Here is a 22931-nt window from a genome sequence, read left to right on the forward strand (position 1 = left end):
AGCACCATTTATTAAATAGGGAATCCTTTCCCCATTTCTTGTTTCTCTCAGGTTTGTCAAAGATCAGATGGCTGTAGATGTGTGGTATTATTTCTGAGGACTCTGTTCTGTTCCATTGGTCTATATCTCTGTTGTGGTACCAGTACCATGCTGTTTTGGTTACTGTAGCCTTGTAGTATAGTTTGAAGTCAGGTAGCGTGACGCCTCCAGCTTTGTCCTTTTGACTTAGGATTGTCTTGGCAATGCGAGCTCTTTTTGGTTCCATATGAACTTTAAAGCCGTTTTTTCCAATTCTGTGAAGAAAGTCATTGGTAGCTTGATGGGGATGGCATTGAATCTATAAATCACCTTGGGCAGTATGGCCATTTTCACGATATTGATTCTTCCTATCCATGAGCATGGTATGTTCTTCCATTTGTTTGTGTCCTCTTTGATTTCACTGAGCAGTGGTTTGTAGTTCTCCTTGAAGAGGTCCTTTACATCCCTTGTAAGCTGGATTCCTAGGTATTTGATTCTCTTTGAAGCAATTGTGAATGGAAGTTCATTCCTGATTTGGCTCTCTGCTTGTCTGTTACTGGTGTATAAGAATGCTTGTGATTTTTGCACATTAATTTTGTATCCTGAGACTTTGCTGAAGTTGCTTATCAGCTTAAGGAGATTTTGGGCTGAGACAATGGGGTTTTCTAAATATACAATCATGTCATCTGCAAACAGGGACAATTTGACTTCTTCTTTTCCTAACTGGATACCCTTGATTTCTTTCTCTTGCCTGATTGCCCTAGCCAGAACTTCCAACACTATGTTGAATAGGAGTGGTGAGAGAGGGCATCCCTGTCTTGTGCCAGTTTTCAAAGGGAATTTTTCCAGTTTTTGCCCATTCAGTATGATATTAGCTGTGGGTTGTCATAAATAGCTCTTATTATTTTGAGGTACATTCCATCAATACCGAATTTATTGAGCGTTTTTAGCATAAAGGGCTGTTGAATTTTGTCAAAAGCCTTTTCTGCATCTATTGAGATAATCATGTGGTTCTTGTCCTTGGTTCTGTTTATATGCTGGATTACGTTTATTGATTTGCGAATGTTGAACCAGCCTTGCATCCCAGGGATGAAGCCCACTTGATCATGGTGGATACGCTTTTTGATGTGCTGCTGAATCCGGTTTGCCAGTATTTTATTGAGGATTTTTGCATCGATGTTCATCAGGGATATTGGTCTAAAATTCTCTTTTTTTGTTGTGTCTCTGCCAGGCTTTGGTATCAGGATGATGTTGGCCTCATAAAAAGAGTTAGGGAGGATTCCCTCTTTTTCTATTGATTGAAATAGTTTCAGAAGGAATGGTACCAGCTCCTCCTTGTACCTCTGGTAGAATTCAGCTGTGAATCCATCTGGTCCTGGACTTTTTTTGGTGGGTAGGCTATTAATTGTTGCCTCAATTTCAGAGCCTGCTATTGGTCTATTCAGGGATTCAACTTCTTCCTGGTTTAGTCTTGGGAGAGTGTAAGTGTCCAGGAAATTACCCATTTCTTCTAGATTTTCTAGTTGATTTGCGTAGAGGCATTTATAGTATTCTCTGATGGTTGTTTGTATTTCTGTGGGGTCAGTGGTGATATCCCCTTTATCATTTTTTATTGCGTCTATTTGATTCCTCTCTCTTTTCTTCTTTATTAGTCTAGCTAGCGGTCTGTCAATTTTGTTGATCTTTTCAAAAAACCAACTCCTGGATTCATTGATTTTTTGGAGGGTTTTTTGTGTCTCTATCTCCTTCAGTTCTGCTCTGATCTTAGTTATTTCTTGCCTTCTGCTAGCTTTTGAATGTGTTTGCTCTTGCCTCTCTAGTTCTTTTAATTGTGATGTTAGAGTGTCAATTTTAGATCTCTCCTGCTTTCTCTTGTGGGCATTTAGTGCTATAAATTTCCCTCTACACACTGCTTTAAATGTGTCCCAGAGATTCTGGTATGTTGTATCTTTGTTCTCATTGGTTTCAAAGAACATCTTTATTTCTGCTTTCATTTCGTTATGTACCCAGTAGTCATTCAGGAGCAGGTTGTTCAGTTTCCATGTAGTTGAGCGGTTTTGATTGAGTTTCTTAGTCCTGAGTTCTAGTTTGATTGCACTGTGGTCTGAGAGACAGTTTGTTATAATTTCTGTTCTTGTACATTTGCTGAGGAGTGCTTTACTTCCAATTATGTGGTCAATTTTGGAATAAGTGCGATGTGGTGCTGAGAAGAATGTATATTCTGTTGATTTGGGGTGGAGAGTTCTATAGATGTCTATTAGGTCCGCTTGGTGCAGAGATGAGTTCAATTCCTGGATATCCTTGTTAACTTTCTGTCTCGTTGATCTGTCTAATGTTGACAGTGGAGTGTTGAAGTCTCCCATTATTATTGTATGGGAGTCTAAGTCTCTTTGTAGGTCTCTAAGGACTTGCTTTATGAATCTGGGTGCTCCTGTATTGGGTGCATAGATATTTAGGAGAGTTAGCTCTTCCTGTTGAATTGATCCCTTTACCATTATGTAATGGCCTTCTTTGTCTCTTTTGATCTTTGATGGTTTAAAGTCTGTTTTATCAGAGACTAGGATTGCAACCCCTGCTTTTTTTTGTTCTCCATTTGCTTGGTAGATCTTCCTCCATCCCTTTATTTTGAGCCTATGTATGTCTCTGCATGTGAGATGGGTCTCCTGAATACAGCAGACTGATGGGTCTTGACTCTTTATCCAGTTTGCCAGTCTGTGTCTTTTAATTGGAGCATTTAGTCCATTGACATTTAAGGTTAATATTGTTATGTGTGAACTTGATCCTGTCATTATGATATTAACTGGTTATTTTGCTCGTTAGTTGATGCAGTTTCTTCCTAGCCTCGATGGTCTTTACATTTTGGCATGTTTTTGCAATGGCTGGTACCGGTTGCTCCTTTCCATGTTTAGGGCTTCCTTCAGGGTCTCTTGTAAGGCAGGCCTGGTGGTGACAAAATCTCTAAGCATTTGCTTATCTGTAAAGGATTTTATTTCTCCTTCACTGATGAAGCTTAGTTTGGCTGGATATGAAATTCTGGGTTTAAAATTCCTTTCTTTAAGAGCGTTGAATATTGGCCCCCACTCTCTTCTGGCTTGTAGAGTTTCTGCCGAGAGGTCTGCTGTTATTCTGATGGGCTTCCCTTTGTGGGTAACCCGACCTTTCTCTCTGGCTGCCCTTAAGATTTTTTCCTTCATTTCAACTTTGGTGAATCTGGCAATTATGTGTCTTGGAGTTGCTCTTCTGGAGGAGTATCTTTGTGGCGTTCTCTGTATTTCCTGAATTTGAATGTTGGCCTGCCCTACTAGGTTGGGGAAGTTCTCCTGGATGATATCCTGAAGAGTGTTTTCCAACTTGGTTCCATTTTCCCCCTCACTTTCAGGCACCCCAATCAGACGTAGATTTGGTCTTTTTACATAATCCCATACTTCTTGCAGGCTTTGTTCATTTCTTTTTCTTCTTTTTTCTTTTGGTTTCTCTTCTCGCTTCATTTCATTCATTTGATCCTCAATCGCTGATACTCTTTCTTCCAGTTGATCGAGTCGGTTACTGAAGCTTGTGCATTTGTCACGTATTTCTCGTGTCATGGTTTTCATCTCTGTCATTTCGTTTATGATCTTCTCTGCATTAATTAGTCTAGCTGTCAATTCTTCCACTTTTTTTTCAAGATTTTTAGTTTCTTTGCGCTGGGTACGTAATTCCTCCTTTAGCTCTGAGAGGTTTGATGGACTGAAGCCTCTTCTCTCATCTCGTCAAAGTCATTCTCTGACCAGCTTTGATCCGTTGCTGGCGATGGGCTGCGCTCCTTTGCAGGGGGAGATGCGCTCTTATTTTTTGAATTTCCAGCTTTTCTGCTCTGCTTCTTCCCCATCTTTGTGGTTTTATCTGTCTCTGGTCTTTGATGATGGTGACGTACTGATGGGGTTTTGGTATAGGTGTCCTTCCTGTTTGATAGTTTTCTGTCTGACAGTCAGAAGGACTGTCTGTTGGTCTGTTGGAGATTGCTTGAGGTCCACTCCAGACCCTGTTTGCCTGGGTATCAGCAGCAGAGGTTGCCGAAGATAGAATATTGCTGAACAGCGAGTGTACCTGTCTGATTCTTTCTTTGGAAGTTCCTCTCAGGGATGACTCCACCCTGTGAGGTGTGGGATGTCAGACTGCCCCTAGTGGGGGATGTCTCCCATCTAGGCTACTCAGGGGTCAGGGACCCACCTGAGCAGGCAGTCTGTCCGTTCTCAGATCTCAACCTCCGCGTTAGGAGATCCATGGCTCTCCCCAAAGCTGTCAGACAGAGTCCTTCGCGTCTGCACCGGCCCCCGCTCTTTCCCCTGTTGGACTGCAGCTGTGCGCTGTCCGCAGAGGTAGAGTCTACAGAGACAGGCAGGCTTCCTTGAGCTGCTGTGAGCTCCACCCAGTTCGAGCTTCCCAGCGGCTTTGTTTACCTACTTAAGTCTCAGCAATGGCGGGCGCCCCTCCCTCAGCCTCGCTGCTGCCTTGCGGATAGATCGTCGCAGACGGCTGTGTTAGCAGTGAGGGAAGCTCCGTGGGCGTGGGACCCTCTCGGCCAGGTGTGGGATATATTCTCCTGGTGTGCCTGTTTCCTTAAAGCGCAGTATTGGGGTGGGAGTTACCCGATTTTCCAGGTGTTGTGTGTCTCAGTTCCCCTGGCTAGGAAAAGGGATTCCCTTCCCCCTTGCGCTTCCAGGTGAGGCGATGCCTCGCCCTGCTTCAGCTCACGCTGGTCAGGCTGCAGCAGCTGACCAGCACCGATTGTCCGGCACTCCCTAGAGAGATGACCCCAGTACCTCAGTTGAAAATGCAGAAATCACCGGTCTTCTGTGTCGCTCGCGCTGGGAGTTGGAGACTGGAGCTGTTCCTATTCGGCCATCTTGCTCCCTGATTAATTTTTAATGAATAAAAAATTTATGTCTTTGGATCATACAAAATATCTACTTTTCATAGAGCAGAGTTGCAACATAAGCATTTGGTTTGTTTAAAACCTAAAGCAAGTTATCTTTAACAATATGCTTTCTAGACACTTCTGTAATCATAGTATAAAGGCGTGATAGGCCAGTCGTGAAAAGATGGATTTAATTCTGTTGATTGCTTCTGATATTTTAACACCAGACATTTGAACTAAAGATGAAGAGTTCGATGAATATAAGTACGACATTTCTTAGTGAATATACTTTTGATGTTACTTCATTTTGTATTTGTTTCTGAAGTACTTTGGCTTTGGTACTAGAATATGCCTATTTACAGTTAGTAAAGCACCCAGAGAAGCGTTAGGTGTTGGAACAGTGCAAATATGACTAAGAACATGAATCTCCTCTTTCTCTTTCTTCTCTGTCCCCTGTGGTTGGCCACAGTGTGTTTCCATGGAAACCTAGGGCTCCCCTGGTAGAGAAATTATGCCAAGAGTCCAAGGGAGAACTCTGGGAAGATGCCTTAGGAGAGGATGTGGTCCCTGAGTATTTGGCTAGGTGGAAAGTGAGGAATGCTGATTCCAGAACCAGGAAAGGTGTGAGCAGCAGTGAGAACCATGGTCTGTCACTTTCTTAGCACCTTCTGGGAGTTACGCATTGTGCCAGCTATTTATCTATACCTGTTGCAGCATTCTCTAAAATAAAAGTAAATGTTTTTTTAATCCTTGTTTTCCAGCGAAAGCAACTGAAACTTATAAAGGGCTAGTGACTTGCTTTAGGTCTTATAGCTAATAGGAGTTAGAGCCAAGGTTTAAACAGAGGTCTAGTGCCACAGCCAGTGCATGTGTCCTGCCCCACTTTATTGTCTTTGCAGAGATGTGGACACGGAAAAATGCAAGACAAGTTCATGGGACATGAGCAAACTAGTCTGGCTGGGATTAAGTCAGCTGGCATGAGGGAAATGATTGGAGAACTAGGCTGAAATTAGATTGTAGAGAGCCTTAAATAGTAGACCTTGGAACTTGAATCCTAATAAGTACCAATTAGGGACTTACTGGGAAAAGAGACCATGCTAGGTATTTCAAACTAATTTAATACAGGAAATCAGTTATATAGGAGTTGGAAGGCTGAAGGAGTAAAAAAGGAATAGGTAACCAATATATTAGTAATCATAGACAATAGCCCAACGCCCTGTATTAGTCATCTATTGCTGTGGAACAAATTATCCCCAAATTAATGTTTTAAAACGGTACATATTTATTATTTCACAGCTTCTGTAAGTCAGGAATCCCAGCATGGCTTAACCAGATTCTCTATGTCATGATCTCTAATGAGATGGTGTCAGCCAGGGTTAGGGGATCATCTGAAAGTTTGATTGGGGAGGTGTCCACCTCTGAGATCATGTGGCAGGATTGAATTTCTTGAGGACTGTTTTGAACTGAAGGCCTCAGTACCTTGCTAGCTGTTAGTTGGGGGCTCCCCTCAGTTCTTAGCCATGTGGGTCTCTCCACTATGCGAGCTTGCTTTATCTAAGCCAGTAAGAGAGTGTACTAGCAGGATGGAAGTCAGAACCCTTTGTAACCTAATCATGGAAGTGACAGCCCTGCAATGTCACCATATTTTCTTAGAAGCAAATTAAGAGGACAAAGGAATCGCATAAGGCCGTAAATACCAAGAGGTGGGTATCACTGGGGACTGTCTTAGAGGCTGCCTTCCACCCTCCCCTAGGGCTGGGGTAACAAAGCAAGAGAAGCAGAATGATCAAAACCATGGGAGCCTGCAGGAGGGGTCCCTGCACAGCCAGTACTTAGATCACTGAAGGAGGCACTGCGCATCTATGCTGGGACCTCTCAGGAGGTGTGGCTGCACCTGTGCTGTGCCTGCTGAGGAAAGCTGGAGACTGGAGTCATGGGTGTCTTCTGCTGCTGGAGAAATACTAGCTGGAGCAAGAAGCTGAAGAGATTTCCTTCTGCCTTTCAATCTACAATCCTTGTTCTCCATTGAGGAACTCTAACAGGAAGCCAATTGGCGTGTGAGTTTAGGAATTGTCCTTTACAGGTTTCCCAAGCCCACGGTATAGGCTGAGAGACAATCATTAAGAAATGGTCAGAGGGCCATTGGAGGTACTCTGGGCTTGCACTGACCTGAGTCCTGTTCTCTTTCTGTCTGCTCATAACTGAGACCCATTTTTTTCCTTCAGAGTCAAATTTCTGTTGGAATTATCTCCAAATCTACAGGGAGGTGACCTGCATGTGACCTAAATGCACTCATATTCCTCTCCATAAGAGTCCAGAGATGAGGGACTAAGGGAGAAAAAAGAAAACTGCCCATGCTTTTGAGGACAGCTCATTAACATAACTGTTAGACCCTAGGAGATACAGGGAAGAGGGTACTGTCATGTTTGCAGATACAAATGTGGAGTGTCTTCTTTTTACAAAAGTGTGTCAGCACATCAAAATAAAAAACATGGCCAGGCATGGTGGCTCACGCCTGTAATCCCAGCACTTATGGAGGCCAAGGCGGGCAGCTCACTTGAGGTCAAGAGTTCGAGACCAGCCTGGCCAACATGGTGAAATCCTGTCTCTACTAAAAATACAAAAATTAGCCAGGCTTGGTGGTGGGCACCTGTAATCCCACATACTCGGGAGGCTGAGGCAGGAGAATTGCTTGAACCTGGGAGGCAGAAGTTGCAGCGAGCCAACATCGCACCACTGCACTCCAGCCTGGACGACAAAGTGAGACTTCTCTAAATAAATAAACAAATAAATAAAACATACGTGGCTTTTGTTTCAGCAACCTTACTCCTCAGGATCTATATACCAGAATGATGTATGTGTAACAATATTTAATTCAACATTGTTCACAGTGGTAGAAAACTAGAAGGCCTATGTACTGAAAGCTGTGGTGAATAGTGAATTAGAGCATAAGAAGATGACATGGAAGGACCACCAGATCTCATTTGTGTGAGAATAGCAAGGTGCAGAAAACTCATCATCTCTTGGTATCTGCAGGGCCTTGGTTCTAGGCGACCTGCCTCAGATACCCAAATCTGCAGATGCTCAAGTCCCCATATAGTAGGGTGCAGTCTGTGCGTATAACTTATGCACATCCTCCCATATACAGATACTCAACTTACTGTGGGTTTACACCCCACTAAGCCCATTGTTAAGTTGAAAACATTGTAAGTCAAAAGTGCATTTAATGCTGGCAACGCAGCCGACAGTCCCTGACTTACAATGGGTCCACTTAATGTATGATTTTTCGACTTTATGATGGTGTGGAAGCAATGCGCATTCAGTAGAAACCATAATCCCATCAAAGTCTTAAGGAGCTTCTTGACTTACCATGGGGCTACCTCCTAATAAACCCATCATACAATTGAAAACTTGGTAAGTTGAATCATGGTAAATCAGGGACCTTCTGTGCTTTAAATCATCTCTAGATTACTTGTAATACCTCATACAATGGAAATGCTATGCACATAGTTGTTATGCTATGTTGATTGTTACATATATTTATTATTGTTATTTATTTTTCCAAATATTTTTTATCTGCACGCAGTTGGTTGAATCTGAGGATATGGTATCGGGATACAGAGGGCCGGCTGACTGTACATGTGATACAATTACACTGTTGTTAAACAGTCACAGTGTCTGTCTAGATAGACACACACACACACCCAGACATAAACATGGAAAGTATTGATGGGTGTATACAAGCTTATTAAGATATGTATTCCCTGGGATGAGGTAAAGTATGGGATGGGATAGGGCAAGGCTTACATGTATAAAAAAGGCAGGGCCAGGAAAAAACAAATGACAACACTTAAATAGCATGTATGTCCCAGCACTTTGGGAGGCCGAGGCAGGCGGATCATAAGGTCAGGAGATCGAGACCATCCTGGCTAACAGTGAAACCCTGTCTCTACTAAAAAAGACAAAAATATTAGCCAGGTGTGGTGGTGGGCGCCTGTAGTCCCAGCTACTCGGGAGGCTGAGGCAGGAGAATGGTGTGAACCCTGGAGGCGGAGCTTGCAGTGAGCTGAGATCGCGCCACTGCATTCCAGCCTGGGCAACAGAGCAAGACTCTGTCTCAAAAAAAAAAAAAAAAAAAAAATAGCATGTATGATATAATACTTGTCATGGATGGAAAATAATGTAATATATCTTTCAGTTTTTATTGAAATATAACATTTTATAGGAATAAGTTCAAAAATAGTATATATGATTATCATGTATGGAAAATAATGTATATATCATTAAGCTTTTTATTGAAATATAAAACTTTATAGAAGTAAGTTCAAAAATCATATGTATATAATTCAATGAATTTTTACAACATGAACACACGTATAAAGAAAAACTTTAGTCTGGGCACAGTGGCTCATGCCTGTAATCCCAGCACTTTGGGAGACCAAGGCGGGTGGATCATGAGATCAGGAATTCGAAACCAGCCTAGCCAACATGGTGAAACCCCGTCTCTACTAAAAATGCAAAAATTAGCTAGGCATGGTGGCGCACGCCTGTAATTCCAGCTACTTGGGAGGATGAGGCAGGATAATTGCTTGAACCCGGGAGGCGGAGGTTGCAGTGAGCTGAGATAGCGCCACTGCACTCCAGCCTGGGCCACAGGGCAAGACTCCCTCTCAAAAAAAAAAAAAAAAAAAAACTTTAAAGAAGTAGACTTTTAACGTAGGAGTCAGATATAGGACTGTTTCAGAGGGAAAGAAAATAAACTGGAAAGGAAGCAGAGGGAAGAGGAAGACCTCTCTGAGAGATCCAGATGTGGCTGCTAAATGCTCCCCTTAGGAACATGGGGGAGTGGGAGAGGGATATAGGGGAGGAGGGTTGGGCCCCAGGAGTGGAGGGCTTCCCTAGTGGCAGGCATGGGTCTTATCAGAGCCTGCTATGGAGACTGAACTGACAGAGGTTAGGGAGTAAAAAGAAATTGGAGTGAAAAGAGGATGGAGTATGGACTTGAAAGGTTGGAGGGAAAACATGAAGGTACACACTGGAGACATGAAGGAAAGAGAGATCTCTGTAAAAGCTACAGAGACACAAGGCTGGAAAAAGGGAAAGAGATGTCAGTGAAAGCAGGAGAAATTTGTTGCATGTGCAGTGAGCCTGGTAAAGTGAGGAGGGGTGAGGAGTCTCTAGAGCTGACTCTTTTAGAAGAGAAGAGGTGGTCCTATGGGCAGTGCTTCCTGGCATGGGCCTGGGCACAGGACCTGAACTACTTGCAGGTCCCAAGAAGGGCCATGTTCCCTCTTACCTGCAGGCCTTTGTATGTGAACACCTTCCCTCAGATTCATCTGTTTGTTTAGTTTGTTTTGTTTGTTTTGAGATGGAGTCTTGCATTGTCGCCCAGGCTGGAGTGCAGTGGCACAATCTCAACTGACTGCAACCTCTGCCTCCCAGGTTCCAGCGATTCTTCTGCCTCAGCCTCCCAAGTAGCTGGGATTACAGGCACATGACACCACACCTAGCTAATTTTTTGTATTTTTAGTAGAGATGGGGTTTCACCATGTTAACCAGGCTGGTCTTGAACTCCTGACCTTGTGATCTGCCCACCTCGGCCTCCCAGAGTGCTGGGATTCAGGCGTGAGCCACAGCGCCCAGCGTCAGATTCATCTTTATGTCAAAGCTTCAACATCACTTCCTCCAGGAAGTCTTTTCTGTCTCTCCTAGAGTGGGGTGAGGCACCCTCTGGTCTGCTCCGCCAACTCCCATTCTTCTCCTATCACAGCTCCCATCAGGCTATATTTTAAATGCTTGTTTACCTGTTTCTCCCACTAACCTATAAAATATACGCTGGGCGAGCCCTGCCTGGCCTCCATGTGGTGGGAGAACAAGTTGGACGCTTGAAGATAACCAGTGGGAAAGCTGGGAGGAACCGGGGCGTGCTTTGGCGCCCTTTCCTATCTGGTTGCTGTTAAGACTTTGATGAGAGATAGTGACTGGAGGGATGCAACCAGCCTTGGTCACTTGGTGCCTCTCCTCCTCATGATTTGGGATGTGGTGGCAGAGGAGTAGGCATGGGTGGCAAATGGCATGCTCGGCACAGGGTTGCCTTTATCCTGGCATGGGGTAGGGGATGGCATCAGTGCAGGAGTGATGCCTTGTAAAGGGATACCCTGTCCGGGTACTGCAGATGCAGCTTTGGAGGGCCCAAGACAGCCCTGACCTGGACAGGCAGAGTGCAGAGGCCGCCCTGAGGCTCGGGTGTAGGTGCCCCCGAAGGCTGGTGGTTGTTAAACCCTAGCAGGCAGCCTGGGAGTCGGTGCCTCTCTCAGAAGTGCTCTTGCCTGCCTCCCTGATGGGTGATGAGCTCTTACTTCTGGCACTTTGGCATGGAAGTGACCTTTCACAAAGCTTACGAGGCCTGGGGTTTGAAGCCTTTCTGTTCTAAACATAGCCTTGGCTGTTTTTATGTGCTAGTTCATGTTTTGTCTCAGGTGGTCCTTATAACCCTACAAGGTAGGTGATGATTCTGTAGTTCATAGTTAAAGATAGTGAACTGAAAACATTAGCTAACTTTCCCCAGATCTCCCTGTTAGTAAATGGCAGGGTCAGGATTGGAATTCAGCTCTTCCTGGGATCAGAGCTTATGCTCTTAACCCCTATGATACTCCTTGGCTCAGGGTTCCCAGAAGGCAATTCAGGGGTTGCCAGTTAGTGTCAGGAGGAAGAGTGGGGCCAGTCGTGGTGGCTCACGCCTGTAATCTCAGCACTTTGGGAGGCCAAGGTGGGTGAATCACTTGAGGTCAGGAGTTCAAAGCCAGCTTGGCCAATGTGGTGAAACCCTGTTTGTACTAAAAATACAAAAATTAGCCGGGCTTGGCGGTGCATGCCTGTAATCCCAGCTACTTGGGAGGCTGAGGTAGGAAAATCAAATCCAGGAGGGTGGAGGTTGCACTGAGCCAAGATCACGCCACAGCACTCCAACCTGGGTGACAGAGTAAGTGAGACTCCATCTCAAAAAAAGAAAGAAGAGTGGTCAGAGGTGAAGTGTAGCAGGGATTATGCCAGGGGCTTCTTCCTACCTGTGACTTATGCAGACACCTCACTTTGCACAGTAGTAGTCCTGTAGATTTGGGATCTGACTGGGGACTGTTTGCTCACTGTGTTATTACTTACAGTGCTTAGTAATGTTTTTGAGTTGAGTTTTCCTATTGAAGCAGAATATGTCTTCAGAGATGCTTTTATTCTGATTTTTTAAAATTTAAATTTAGCTTTGTTTTCTTTGCATTGTTCTCCTGAGTAAAAGAATGATCTCTAAACTCAAACATCAGTGTATCAGGGACCTGTTGTATTATAGAAATCCAGTTTAAAAGTAAGACTTTTAAAGCGAAAAACATCATTTTGTGTGGAAATAAGCATCCTTTAATGTATCTGTTTGGATGGACTTCAGAATTTCGGAGGCAAGGATTAGATACCTTTTGCTATATTTCTAACAAGCTGTTCCTGACACTTTCTCCTCCCTATTCCCCTCAATTTTTTCAGATCACACACCCAGCTGGCTGCATGTCTCAGTTTATAAAGTTCTTTGGAGAACAGATCCTCATCCTCTGGAAATTTGCCTTACTTCGAAAGCGCATTTTGATATTTTCTCCCCCGCCTGTGGGCGTGGTGTGCTATAGAGGTAACCAGAAGCCAGAGTCAAGGGTGCTGCTTAAATCCCTGGAGCAGAAACTGCTTGAGTCTTTCTGTCACTGATCAAGTTTGGAAGAGTTTGGGCCACATCAAGGGGATGGGGTTTTAAGCCCAGGAGTGACCTGATTGGCTGTGAACGCTGGTGACAATGTAGAAGATGGGTTGGAGGACACATCAGTGGCCTGGCCAAAGATTAGGGTCTGGATTAAAGCAGAGAAGATGCATTCTAGATGTATTTTAGAGAAACTGGACCAAACTTGTCAGATTGGATTGTAAAGGTTCTGATGTGTGTGAGGCTACAACGGAAGAGTCTAGGATAACAAGGATGGTGGGGCCACCAGATGGGGGACTGAGGAGCAGCCGGGGGCTGGCTTGAAAAGGTTAGTGTGGGATGTGATGAGGGTGTGCTGCCTTGAGACCTTCACAGCAGGGGTGTCTGCCCACCCTGCATAGCTGGGTCAGGACCTGTGGGCATTTGAGCTGGAGATAAAGATTTGAGGGAGACAGATTATTTCTGCACTCATATCTGAGAGGGACAGCATTACCTGGGGAATGTACAAGTGTGGAGGGGTGTTCCAGACACAGGAGGTGGACCAGAAAGGTGGAAGGACAGAAAGTACTGGTGAGGAACAGGCAGAAGGGGGAACCAGAAGACACAAGGGTTATAGAGGCCGGAGTTCTGGCAAGGTCAAATTCTAAGCAAGACCAGCTAGACAGAGACTGAGAAATGTTTATTGGGTTTGGGAAGCATGTTGCTGACGTCACCTTGAGGGATCAGTTTCTCCTGTGGGACCTAAAGAGGCTTGCCACCTCCAGTCTCCTCAGAATGCCAGGACCACCTGGCTCCTGAGGCACCAGATAGCCTAGAGCAGAGGTGTTGAGCTGCAGGCTCCAAGGGAGGAAGGGGGTGGAGGGGCAGACCCTCCCCGCTCACCTCCTCTGTCCCCACAGTGTACTGCTGCTGCTGCTTGGCCAACGTTTCACTGCCTGGCATCGGGGGCACCATTCCTGAGTCCAAGCCTTTCTTCTACGTGAACGTGGCCGACATCGAGAGCCTGGAGGTAGAGGTGTCCTATGTGGCCTGTGAGTACGGGGCCTTCCCCTCATCTTGCCCTCAGGTCCCAGCCCTGCTCCTCCCAGACACGGGGCTCCTGGGTGCCTTGCTTCCCAGTGGGGTCGGGTGGGTTCCCACCTCTCTAACCCCGGGTTCCACAGGCACCACAGAGAAGATATTTGAGGAGAAGCGGGAGCTGTATGATGTCTACGTGGATAACCAGAATGTGAAGACACACCACGACCACCTGCAGCCGCTGCTGAAGATCAACAGTGCTGACAGGGAGAAGTACCGCCGGCTCAATGAGCAGAGGTAGCGGCAGCCAAGGGGACAACCAGGGGCTCCACCCTCCTCAGGGCAGCTCCAGCGTGGAGGTCTCTGCAAAGCCTGTCTTCTGCCCCTTCCCTGACGCATTTCTGCCAGTCTCCCTGCTGCCTGGGATGGAGATGGAAACGAAGGGAAGCCCTGCAGTGGAAGAGGCCAGGCTCCCTGTATGCTGCCCTGATAGGAGGGGAGTAGATCCACGGTGCTGATTTCTTTCTTCTCATGGACTTTGGAATCCGTGGACATTACCTTAGCTGCCAGATGCTCTCCACGTGACCTTTAGATGTACCTGTGTGTGCGGCTTAGAAGCACCTTGACTGAGCACCTTCATTGTGTTGGTCGCTGTATTAGAAGCTTGCTTATATGCATCTGATGTCATTCTCAATAATCTGGTGATCCTATGAAATAAATGTTATCATCACCCCCCACTGATAGACAACTAGGAAAGATTGTTACTTGCCTAAGATGACCAGGGGCAGAACTGGCCCTGGACCCCAGGGATTTTGAGTCCAAACCCTGTTGATCCCTTTCCTGGCTGGTGCTGCTTCCTGGGAGGTGGTGGCCCATTGAAGATGCCTGGCTGAGGCCTCACCTGTGACTGGGGTCCTGGCACCTGCACAAGAGTCTCATGGTTATCTCCTTCCCAACAGGCAGATGCTGTTGTACTCCCAGGAAGTAGAAGAAGACTACAACCCTTGTGAAGAGGACCTCTTCGTGCTGTGAGTCCTGGGGCCGTAGGCGTGGGGTCTCCCTGAGGATCCCTTCAGCACTAACTGAGGGACCTGCATCCCTCCCATGTCACTCACTGCAGACCAGGGATGCCCTTCATTGCTGTCAAGGGCACTTAGCGCCAGGCTCCTTACAGAGGCAAACCTGAGCCCTGAAATGCCATTGGGGGAACTTCTTTCCAGAGGACTTACGGAAAGAAGCAGGGCCCTTAAGAGAAAACAGGAGTCTTAGTGTTTCTTTTCTTGTTGGGCTTTTACATCAAGGATGTCCACTGCATAGAAGTTGTTTGTCCCTCAGGATTCAGGGACTTCTCATTTCCATTGCCTCCTTTGAATAGAGTAGTTCCTTGCACTGAGTATTATGGGATAATCTGAAATTTTAATTCTTGAATCAAATGAAATCTCTTTGCCCCGTAGGTGTAGGAACCAGGGCCTTTCCACCTCATAGCATTGATTGCATTCCTAGACAGCTGGGTGAAGTAGCCTTCTGTGGTGTGAACTGAATTCTCCCAGCTTCCTGTTTGGCCTTCCAGGGGTGAGGTTGTGGTTTGATGTTGAAAACTTAATGTGGGCATTTCTACAAAGGTGCAGCACCTTGATTCTAATAGTGGACTTCCTAAAACCTACCTCCTGTTTCGGTGGAAAGTATCTGAGACTTGAGCACAGCCACTGTCTCATCCAGTATGACCTGTGCCACTGTGTCTGAAATTCCTGAGCACCCAGGGCCACTTCAGGCACCGGACACTTTGCAGACCTGAGAGCTATATGGGGCTGGAGTGTCTAGTCTAACTAGACAGTGAGCACTGTCCTGAACAGGGCTTGTTTGTTCATAAAGCACTCTAAAGCAGTGACTTTTAAATCTTGATCTGTGCATCTCACTCTCCCAAAGAGTCATCAAGGGAGAGCAAACACCCAAGGGTAATGTTGGCTCATGTTCATTTTGTTGTTGTTGTTGTTGAATTTTTGCTTCCTCCTATGACTAAGCAGAAAGAGAAAAGCAGTGTGTGGGGGGCTCTTCTCAGGCTGTGTTTAAACCCGGTCACTTCCCTCAACAGGAAAATGGATTTTGACAGGCCATCTTGTTTAGAGATTTCCCTAATCACACCATAATTAATGCCAAATGGTTTCTTTGCTAACTTTAATAGCACTTGAATAATTGTTTAACTTTTACTCTTTTCTTGTTTTAAGATACCTGCGAATCCACTGAAAAGTACATTAAACAACAGTATAGTTTTGGTTCCCCATATGTGGATTATCTAGTGAGTTTTTTTTACCCCTTCCTTTCCTGTGTCTTGTCTTCTAAATGCAGATTTTTCCTAGAACAAAACAACCGGATATTTCAGACTTTGTTGGAGGTGTCTGCCAGTCAAGATAAAACTCTGACAGCAGAGCATGCCCGGGGCATGGGCCTAGACCCCCAAGGAGACCGGAGCTTTCTCCTGGACCTGCTGGAGGCCTATGGCATTGATGTCATGCTAGTCATCGACAACCCCTGTTGCCCGTAGGAGGAGCCAACAGGACCGGGAGCCGCTTCGTGTGGGATGTCAGCAGCCTGGAGTTCACCCCAGGCCCCCAGAGGGCCTCATTTTTTATTAAGTTGACATGAAGGAATATTGTTTATACTTTCCAACAAACATAATTTTTGCAATTTCCTTTCTGCCCTTTTCCCTAGAGATAAGGTGAGATCGCCTTGGTTTAGTATCCTGCCATGTTAGGATATTGGAATCCGCCACTTTCTCCCAGAGCTGCTGGTCCTTTGGGCTTGGTCATAGGAGTTGTATCACTAGGAGTGGGCTGAGCTCTGGAAATATTGGGATGGACTGTTCAGAAAGTTTGTGCGGTCTTTGTCCCTTGATGTATTTGAGAATAAGACAACCATCTGTTCCGTGTGGCCTTAAGATGTTCATCTGCTGGCCGGGCGCGGTGGCTCAAGCCTGTAATCCCAGCACTTTGGGAGGCCGAGACGGGCGGATCACGAGGTCAGGAGATCGAGACCATCCTGGCTAACACGGTGAAACCCCGTCTCTACTAAAAAATACAAAAAACTAGCCGGGCGAGGTGGCGGGCGCCTGTAGTCCCAGCTACTCGGGAGGCTGAGGCAGGAGAATGGCGTAAACCCAGGAGGCGGAGCTTGCAGTGAGCTGAGATCCGGCCACTGCACTCCAGCCCGGGCGACAGAGCGAGACTCCGTCTCAAAAAAAAAAAAAAAAAAAAAGTTCATCTGCCTAAAGGTAGAAACTAGACCGATGATCTTTTAAAGTTTTTAGTAGCTCTAGGAGTCTTGGGATCAAATCCCTTTTCTTGTTCATTGGGGCAACTTTATGTCTTCTCTGTTTACTTGAGTAGGGACCACAAAGAAGGAAAAAAGGATGTTTCTGACACCAAATGTGAGCTTATCTTACGGTCAGAATGACAGAGGTTGCTTATCAGTGAGCTGAAAACTAAAATTGTAGATTGAAGCCTTGAAACCTTCCTCAAAGTAACTTCATGGTGGCCATGCAATGTAATGTTCCTCTTTCTCCAAACCCCTCCTCTTGGGATGAATTGGTGAACTGTTAAGGGCCAATGCTGGCCTTGGAGCTTGCAAGCAAATTAATTTTCCAATTTAGTCTCTTAAGGGTTCAATATGCTCTTGGAGTAAGGGGTATTTTTAAAGGCTGAAGTTTGGGCTACTGGAGGATAGAGCAGTTGAAGTTCAAACAGGATGGAGAAGTCACTCTAAGTCTCTTCATCTGGACACGAGTTCTCTGGAGGCATTAGCAGCAGCAACTCTGGATCAACACAGATTTACTGGATTCTGAAATCTAGCAAGGATCTGAGCTGGTTAACTCAGAGGGTGGAGCATGATGCTAACAAGACCGCTCATCATTTTGGACCCCTCACAAACACACTTCTCTTTAGCAGAGGTGACATTCCTTAGGCTAAATCATTGGATCCAGGGACATAACAGATTTGCTGAGAGAAAATGTGGCAGTGCCTTCACCCAGGACAGTGGTCAGGAAGCCCCGAGCATCACTGATGGATTTATTCATTCTCTTCTGAAGTGCTCTGCTCTAGGCTGGGTCCCATTTTCACCTGCCTGTCCTCTGATTGGCTTTTGCAGGAGGGCAGCTTACGTGTTTGTCAACCAGTTAGAAAGCCAGTTCCTGTGGGTTGAGTTTAGGCCTTCTTGGCCATGATTGAGAATTTTGACTTGGGATACTGGGTTGCTGGTGACAAATAATGTCTTCCTCTTCCCCCTTCCCGCCTGGCTTGATTATGGGAATAGCCGTCAGTGCATCTATGTCTGTGACCAAGACCCAGCCAGACTAACGTACACAGCAGAGAGAAATAACATTCAAATGGTGGGTCACACATCTCATCTCAAGATAAGGTTCTTAGGGTTCACTGCTTTATTCAAAAGTATTTTCACTGTAGCTCCTTCATATGGAATATCAAAACTGAAGAAATTCACACGTGGACATGCAAATAGACATTGATTAATCAAGGTAACATCTTTATGTAAATATATAAATAAGTTTGGGCATTGAAATGTAAACTGTACAGCTAATACACTTCTCCTCTGCAGTACTGGTTGCTGTCATTTCAGTAATGTGGATGTTTACAAAAGAAAAAACATCTGTGTTTCGAGGTTGAAGACTCACCTTTTTTTCTCCTTTACACACAACCTCTCCTCTTGCCTCTCAAGGGTTGAGGCGTCCTTTCTAACTTAAGGCTAATGGTTACTTTTCGTGGTATCCTGAGGTTCAGGGTGTTTTAAGCTGGGCGTAGTTAGAGGCAGGAGCAGGAGTGAAAGGAAAGGTCTGATTCTCCTAGAGGACACAGGAAGACCTTTTTCTGGAATTAGGGAATCTGCCAGGAGGAGCTGTTTTAGGCATTTCTGCTCCGAGCCTTCTATATGCAAACACTCTGCGGGTTTAACTGCAAGCTCAGAAGTGCTGGTGTAAACATAGCAGGGTGAGAATGAAGTTCCTGTATTTTCCTTTGAATGGTGAGTCAGGGCTTCTGGGTTCCCTTAACTTTGTGCTTTTCTCGGTAGCTTTCTGTCTCAGTCCACCCTCCCGCTCATGCAGAGGGCCAGGGTATGGGTGGCCACAAAGGAGAATGTGCCAGTGAGGCAGTGAAATATTTTCTGAGAAACCATCTGCTTTTGTTTAGAAGAAAGTGCTGAACATCGTTCACAGACTTCTAGGTCTGTAAGCTCTTTAGGGGCGGGCATTATGATTACCATTGGCCTCCTGGAGGAGGGTTGGAAACTTGTGGTGTGATACCTTCTGCCACTATCTCCTGCTGGGCCTCAGCCCTCGCCTGCCTGAGCAGGCCTAGTTCTCCTGTGACGCTTTCAGCCTGATCTCATGCCATACTGTGAAACGAAACGTGCCAGTTTAGAAATAATTGCTGACCTGAGACGCTGGCTGGGCTGCCCTGTTGTTCCTGAGTAAGTCAGAAGAAATTCCAGGCGGGAGGAGAATTCAGGTTTGGGGCTTGTTGGTGTCCACGTAAAATATGACAAAGGCCTGTTCAAGGGGGTGTTTTCAATTCTGTGGGCTCAGCAGATACTACTACTCAGCCTTTGGGAAAATGTCCAGTTGGCTCCTGGCTTAGGACTCTCCACAAGGAGTTCCAAATGGTAGGGCTTATCCCCTACCAGAATAAAAGTATGGCCCAAATTATGTGTTTAGAATGTGCTTGGGCTTTAAACATGAAACATTCCCTATGCCTGGTAGAGACAATTCCAGTGTCAGTGTCCCACCTGGGACCTCTACAGTCCTCAGTAAATTATGATTGCAATGAATTAGAAGGCTTTTGTCTTCCATATCCATCATCCATTATAGCATCTGTGCCTCCATCTGGTTAGGGGGAGGGAAGCTGAAATCATTGATGTATCAATAGAAGTAGTTTAGTTTAGGAACTTGCATCTATAACTTACCTTGTTTTCTTCCACTTTAAAGTCAAGACAGGAAAGTTAAGCTAGCACACAGGTGCACATGCTTCCGGATGCCACATGTGAACATTTGTTGATCATGTAACTACCGATGATACTTTAGCTAGAAGATAAATTAAATCTTAGCTAAATCATTGTTTTTCATTCTGGTGGCTATAAGGATGAATTTGCTCTCAGTCTTGATACATTGAAAGCCCTTCAAACACAATAAAAGATGAAATCACTCACCTTTAAACTGAGGCCTTCAGGGAAGCTTTTGTAAAGGGCAGTAATGCATTAGGCTTTCAGTTGTAGGACATAACCCTCCGAGAAGAGGCAGAGACCCGAGGGACCATTTATTTCCCTTTGAAACTGCACAGCCCGGGGAATGGATGGAGATGCTTTCTCCAGTCCCCGTATAGGTCATCCTTGCAGAGGTAGAGGAGGAGTGGGCAGGTGGATGAATAAAACAGGATAATGCTCAGCTTGGCAGTGAACTTGCCTTAGTGTGACAGTTCTAACATGGGCAAGAAAATTAGATTGGGGACCAATATGCCAGGCATAGGTTTTTATCTCCCTAATAGATCCCAAGCTAGTGGGCTTGGATTCTGCCAAATGGCCATCTCTCCTGTCTTCTCCCCTGTACCTTGTAGTTATACGGAGGTGAGAATCCTGCTGACCCCAGTCCCGTCCCCTCTCATTTCAGGAAAACCCTTTTCTGATTCAGGTAGGGGGAGAGGAGGAGTTAAGGGCTCCGTTTACTCCCAAGTCATGGATTTCTAATATTCCATTTTTATTACTAATATACCTCTGTTCCTAGAAGCTACTGGAGTCTTGAGTGTTGTGGGAAAAGGCTAACTGTGAATTAAGTTAATGTTTTTCTTATAAGAAATGGAAGTTTATTTTTTTATTGATATTACTATGTGATGAACTGAGTATGCATATACTGAAATGGAAGGAAATGTTAAAACTATTATTCTAGAAGAAATGGGCAGTTTTGTAATCTGGTGGTGGCTGAGACCCCATAGAAGTTTTACTTTGTAAATAATTTGGAGAGTGAATAAGGAGATTGTGCTATGAAATCTTGACATGCTCTTTAGGAGGTAGACTTGACAGTCCTAGGAAGGTTGACATAAAAATACCAACCTTAAGTAAAGCTCTAGTACAAAAAAGGGTAAATGTCATCATTCTTATTTTTAGGCCTCTTTCTTGAGAGAGGTGGGAGTGGGAGGTGGTGTTATAACTGGCACTTTAATTCGTTTTTGGAACTAGAATTTAGGGGCAGTTGGATGAAATTGCAAATTTTGAAGGGGAATAAGAATTTTCTAGTGCTCTATAAAGAAATGATGGAGAAAAAAGCCTTGCTTTCGTCTTTTTAGAATTTATTCTTGATTTTTAGCATACTGTGGAGCTTTTAGAGCTAATATGATCTAAATTCAGAAAATTTAATTTTCATAGCAGGCCAGGTGTGAATTACTTATGTTTGCTGTAGAATGCTTATTTAGACTAATAATAAATTTACTTGGCTGTCTAAGGCCAGTCAGAGAATGTGGGGATGAGGCAGGATGTTTTAAATTAGCCAGAGATGACCCACAAAGTGAACAGTCCACGCAGAGGTCATTGAGTTGGATGGTTGCAAATATATTGACATTAGAGTGAAAACTCCTTCCTTTGGGTAAACTAAAGAAAGATACAGTATATTGAAAAATTTTAAGATGGTGTTATACAAAAAAAAAAAATTTGGGTCTAACGTGTCCAAGAAGACTGTCAAGTGAAGAATGGTGGAGATTCTTGGCGTTTGAGCAGCCAACCTGGATGAGTGACTTCAGGGACAGAGAGCAGAGGAAAGCAAAATGAATTTCCTTTATTTACCCAAAGCTTGTTGACTGAATTTTTGTATAGGTCTGGGAAAATAAGCCTAAACAAATAGTTTGTAGCCTTAGAAAAACTGTTTTCTCATTTCTTTCTGAGTTAGAATCAGCATAGCCTCCCTGTCGCCTTAAATGTAAAAATCCTATTTTGATTAATACCCCAGCCTAAGAGTTATAGCAATACAAGAGACTGAATCTATTTTTGTTTCGGGTCTTTACCTCATATTATGAAATTAGTAAGACACTTCATAAATTTTGCCCTGAATACTGGTGTACCCAGGTATGCCGTGCTCTCTGTTTCCAGTGGTGGTAATTTTAAGGCCTAAAGAAAGCTGGGGTTAATCCTGAAGCTAAGAGTAAATGTTTCTTGCATTGATTTTGTTCTGTGGTACAAATAACATCTATGAATATCATATCTGTATATATATGAACCAAGTTGTGTGCAGAGAGGTTGATATAACTATATTTACAGAAAATGATTTTTACAATTAAAGTTCACATTTTAACATGAACGTGTGTGCTGCAGTCCCTTCTCCAGTCCGAGAAAAGTGGTTTGTGGTAGGAAGGAATGGTGGCCCACCCCATGAGCAGAGCCCATGGGGGCTGAACCTGACTTCACTCACAGTGACGATGGAGGAGACTGGGGAGCTGCTACCTGTCCTGGAAGCCATGGTCTGGACAGACTTTCTCCAGGTAATGGGAAACAAAGTTGGGAATAACTATGCCACCCAGAAGAGACAGGGCTGTGTACCCTTAATTACATCAGGAAACTTCTGGAACCCCACAGAGACCACCACCCTTTTACTTTACAAACTCTCTTATCAAAGTTCAGTTTAAAATTTTATGTGTGTACATATATATATATATGTTTGGTGTATGTGTATATTCTAAACTTTTATTTCATTTTTAACCTTTTGGGGAGTTAGAGTATGTATTTAGAACCAGTATAGGGTACGTTGCTATCACTGACTCTGTAAATCAAATGGCCTAGATTCAAAGCCAGGTTCCTATTTTCTGAGCTATGTAACCATATATTATTACAGGCTGAGTATCCCTTATTTGAAATGCTTGGGACTTAGAAGTATTTTCTGATTTCAGGTGTTTTAGGATTTTAGAATCTTTGCATTATAAATCCAAACCCCAAAATGTTCCACTGGGCATTTCCTTTAAGCATCATGGTGGCACTCAAAAAGTTTTGGATTTTGGAGGATTTCAGATTTCACCTTTTCAGATTAGGGATGCTCAACCTGTACCTACTTCCTAGGGTTGTTCCTAGGGTTGTTGTGAGAACCGATGCATCAGTTACATATGTGAAGCACTGGCACTTAGGAAATATAACTGCATCCAAATACGTGCAAAGCAGCTGTGAGGGAAAGGAAAAAAGCTTTATCAACTTTATCTTAAACTCTATCTTACAGAAAGCAACTATGGTATTTTT

At 44.6% G+C, this 22931-nt stretch overlaps 1 protein-coding gene across 1 annotated transcript in view; it reads left to right on the forward strand.

Moving 5' to 3' along the window:
* DENND11 (DENN domain containing 11) overlaps window positions 1–16600 on the forward strand; it is a 46975-nt gene extending 30375 nt beyond the window's left edge. Inside the window, exons 5-9 of the mRNA XM_033193971.1 lie at window positions 12443–12581; window positions 13544–13675; window positions 13808–13958; window positions 14621–14689; window positions 16008–16600. Of these exons, the coding sequence (XP_033049862.1) occupies window positions 12443–12581; window positions 13544–13675; window positions 13808–13958; window positions 14621–14689; window positions 16008–16203 (687 nt within the window). The 3' untranslated portion in view covers window positions 16204–16600. The remainder of the gene's footprint in view (window positions 1–12442; window positions 12582–13543; window positions 13676–13807; window positions 13959–14620; window positions 14690–16007) is intronic.
* The last annotated feature ends 6331 nt before the right edge of the window (window positions 16601–22931 follow it).

Source organism: Trachypithecus francoisi, unplaced genomic scaffold (genome assembly GCF_009764315.1).
Source record: "Trachypithecus francoisi isolate TF-2019V2 unplaced genomic scaffold, Tfra_2.0 Lachesis_group4, whole genome shotgun sequence".
NCBI classification, from domain to species: Eukaryota; Metazoa; Chordata; class Mammalia; order Primates; family Cercopithecidae; genus Trachypithecus; species Trachypithecus francoisi.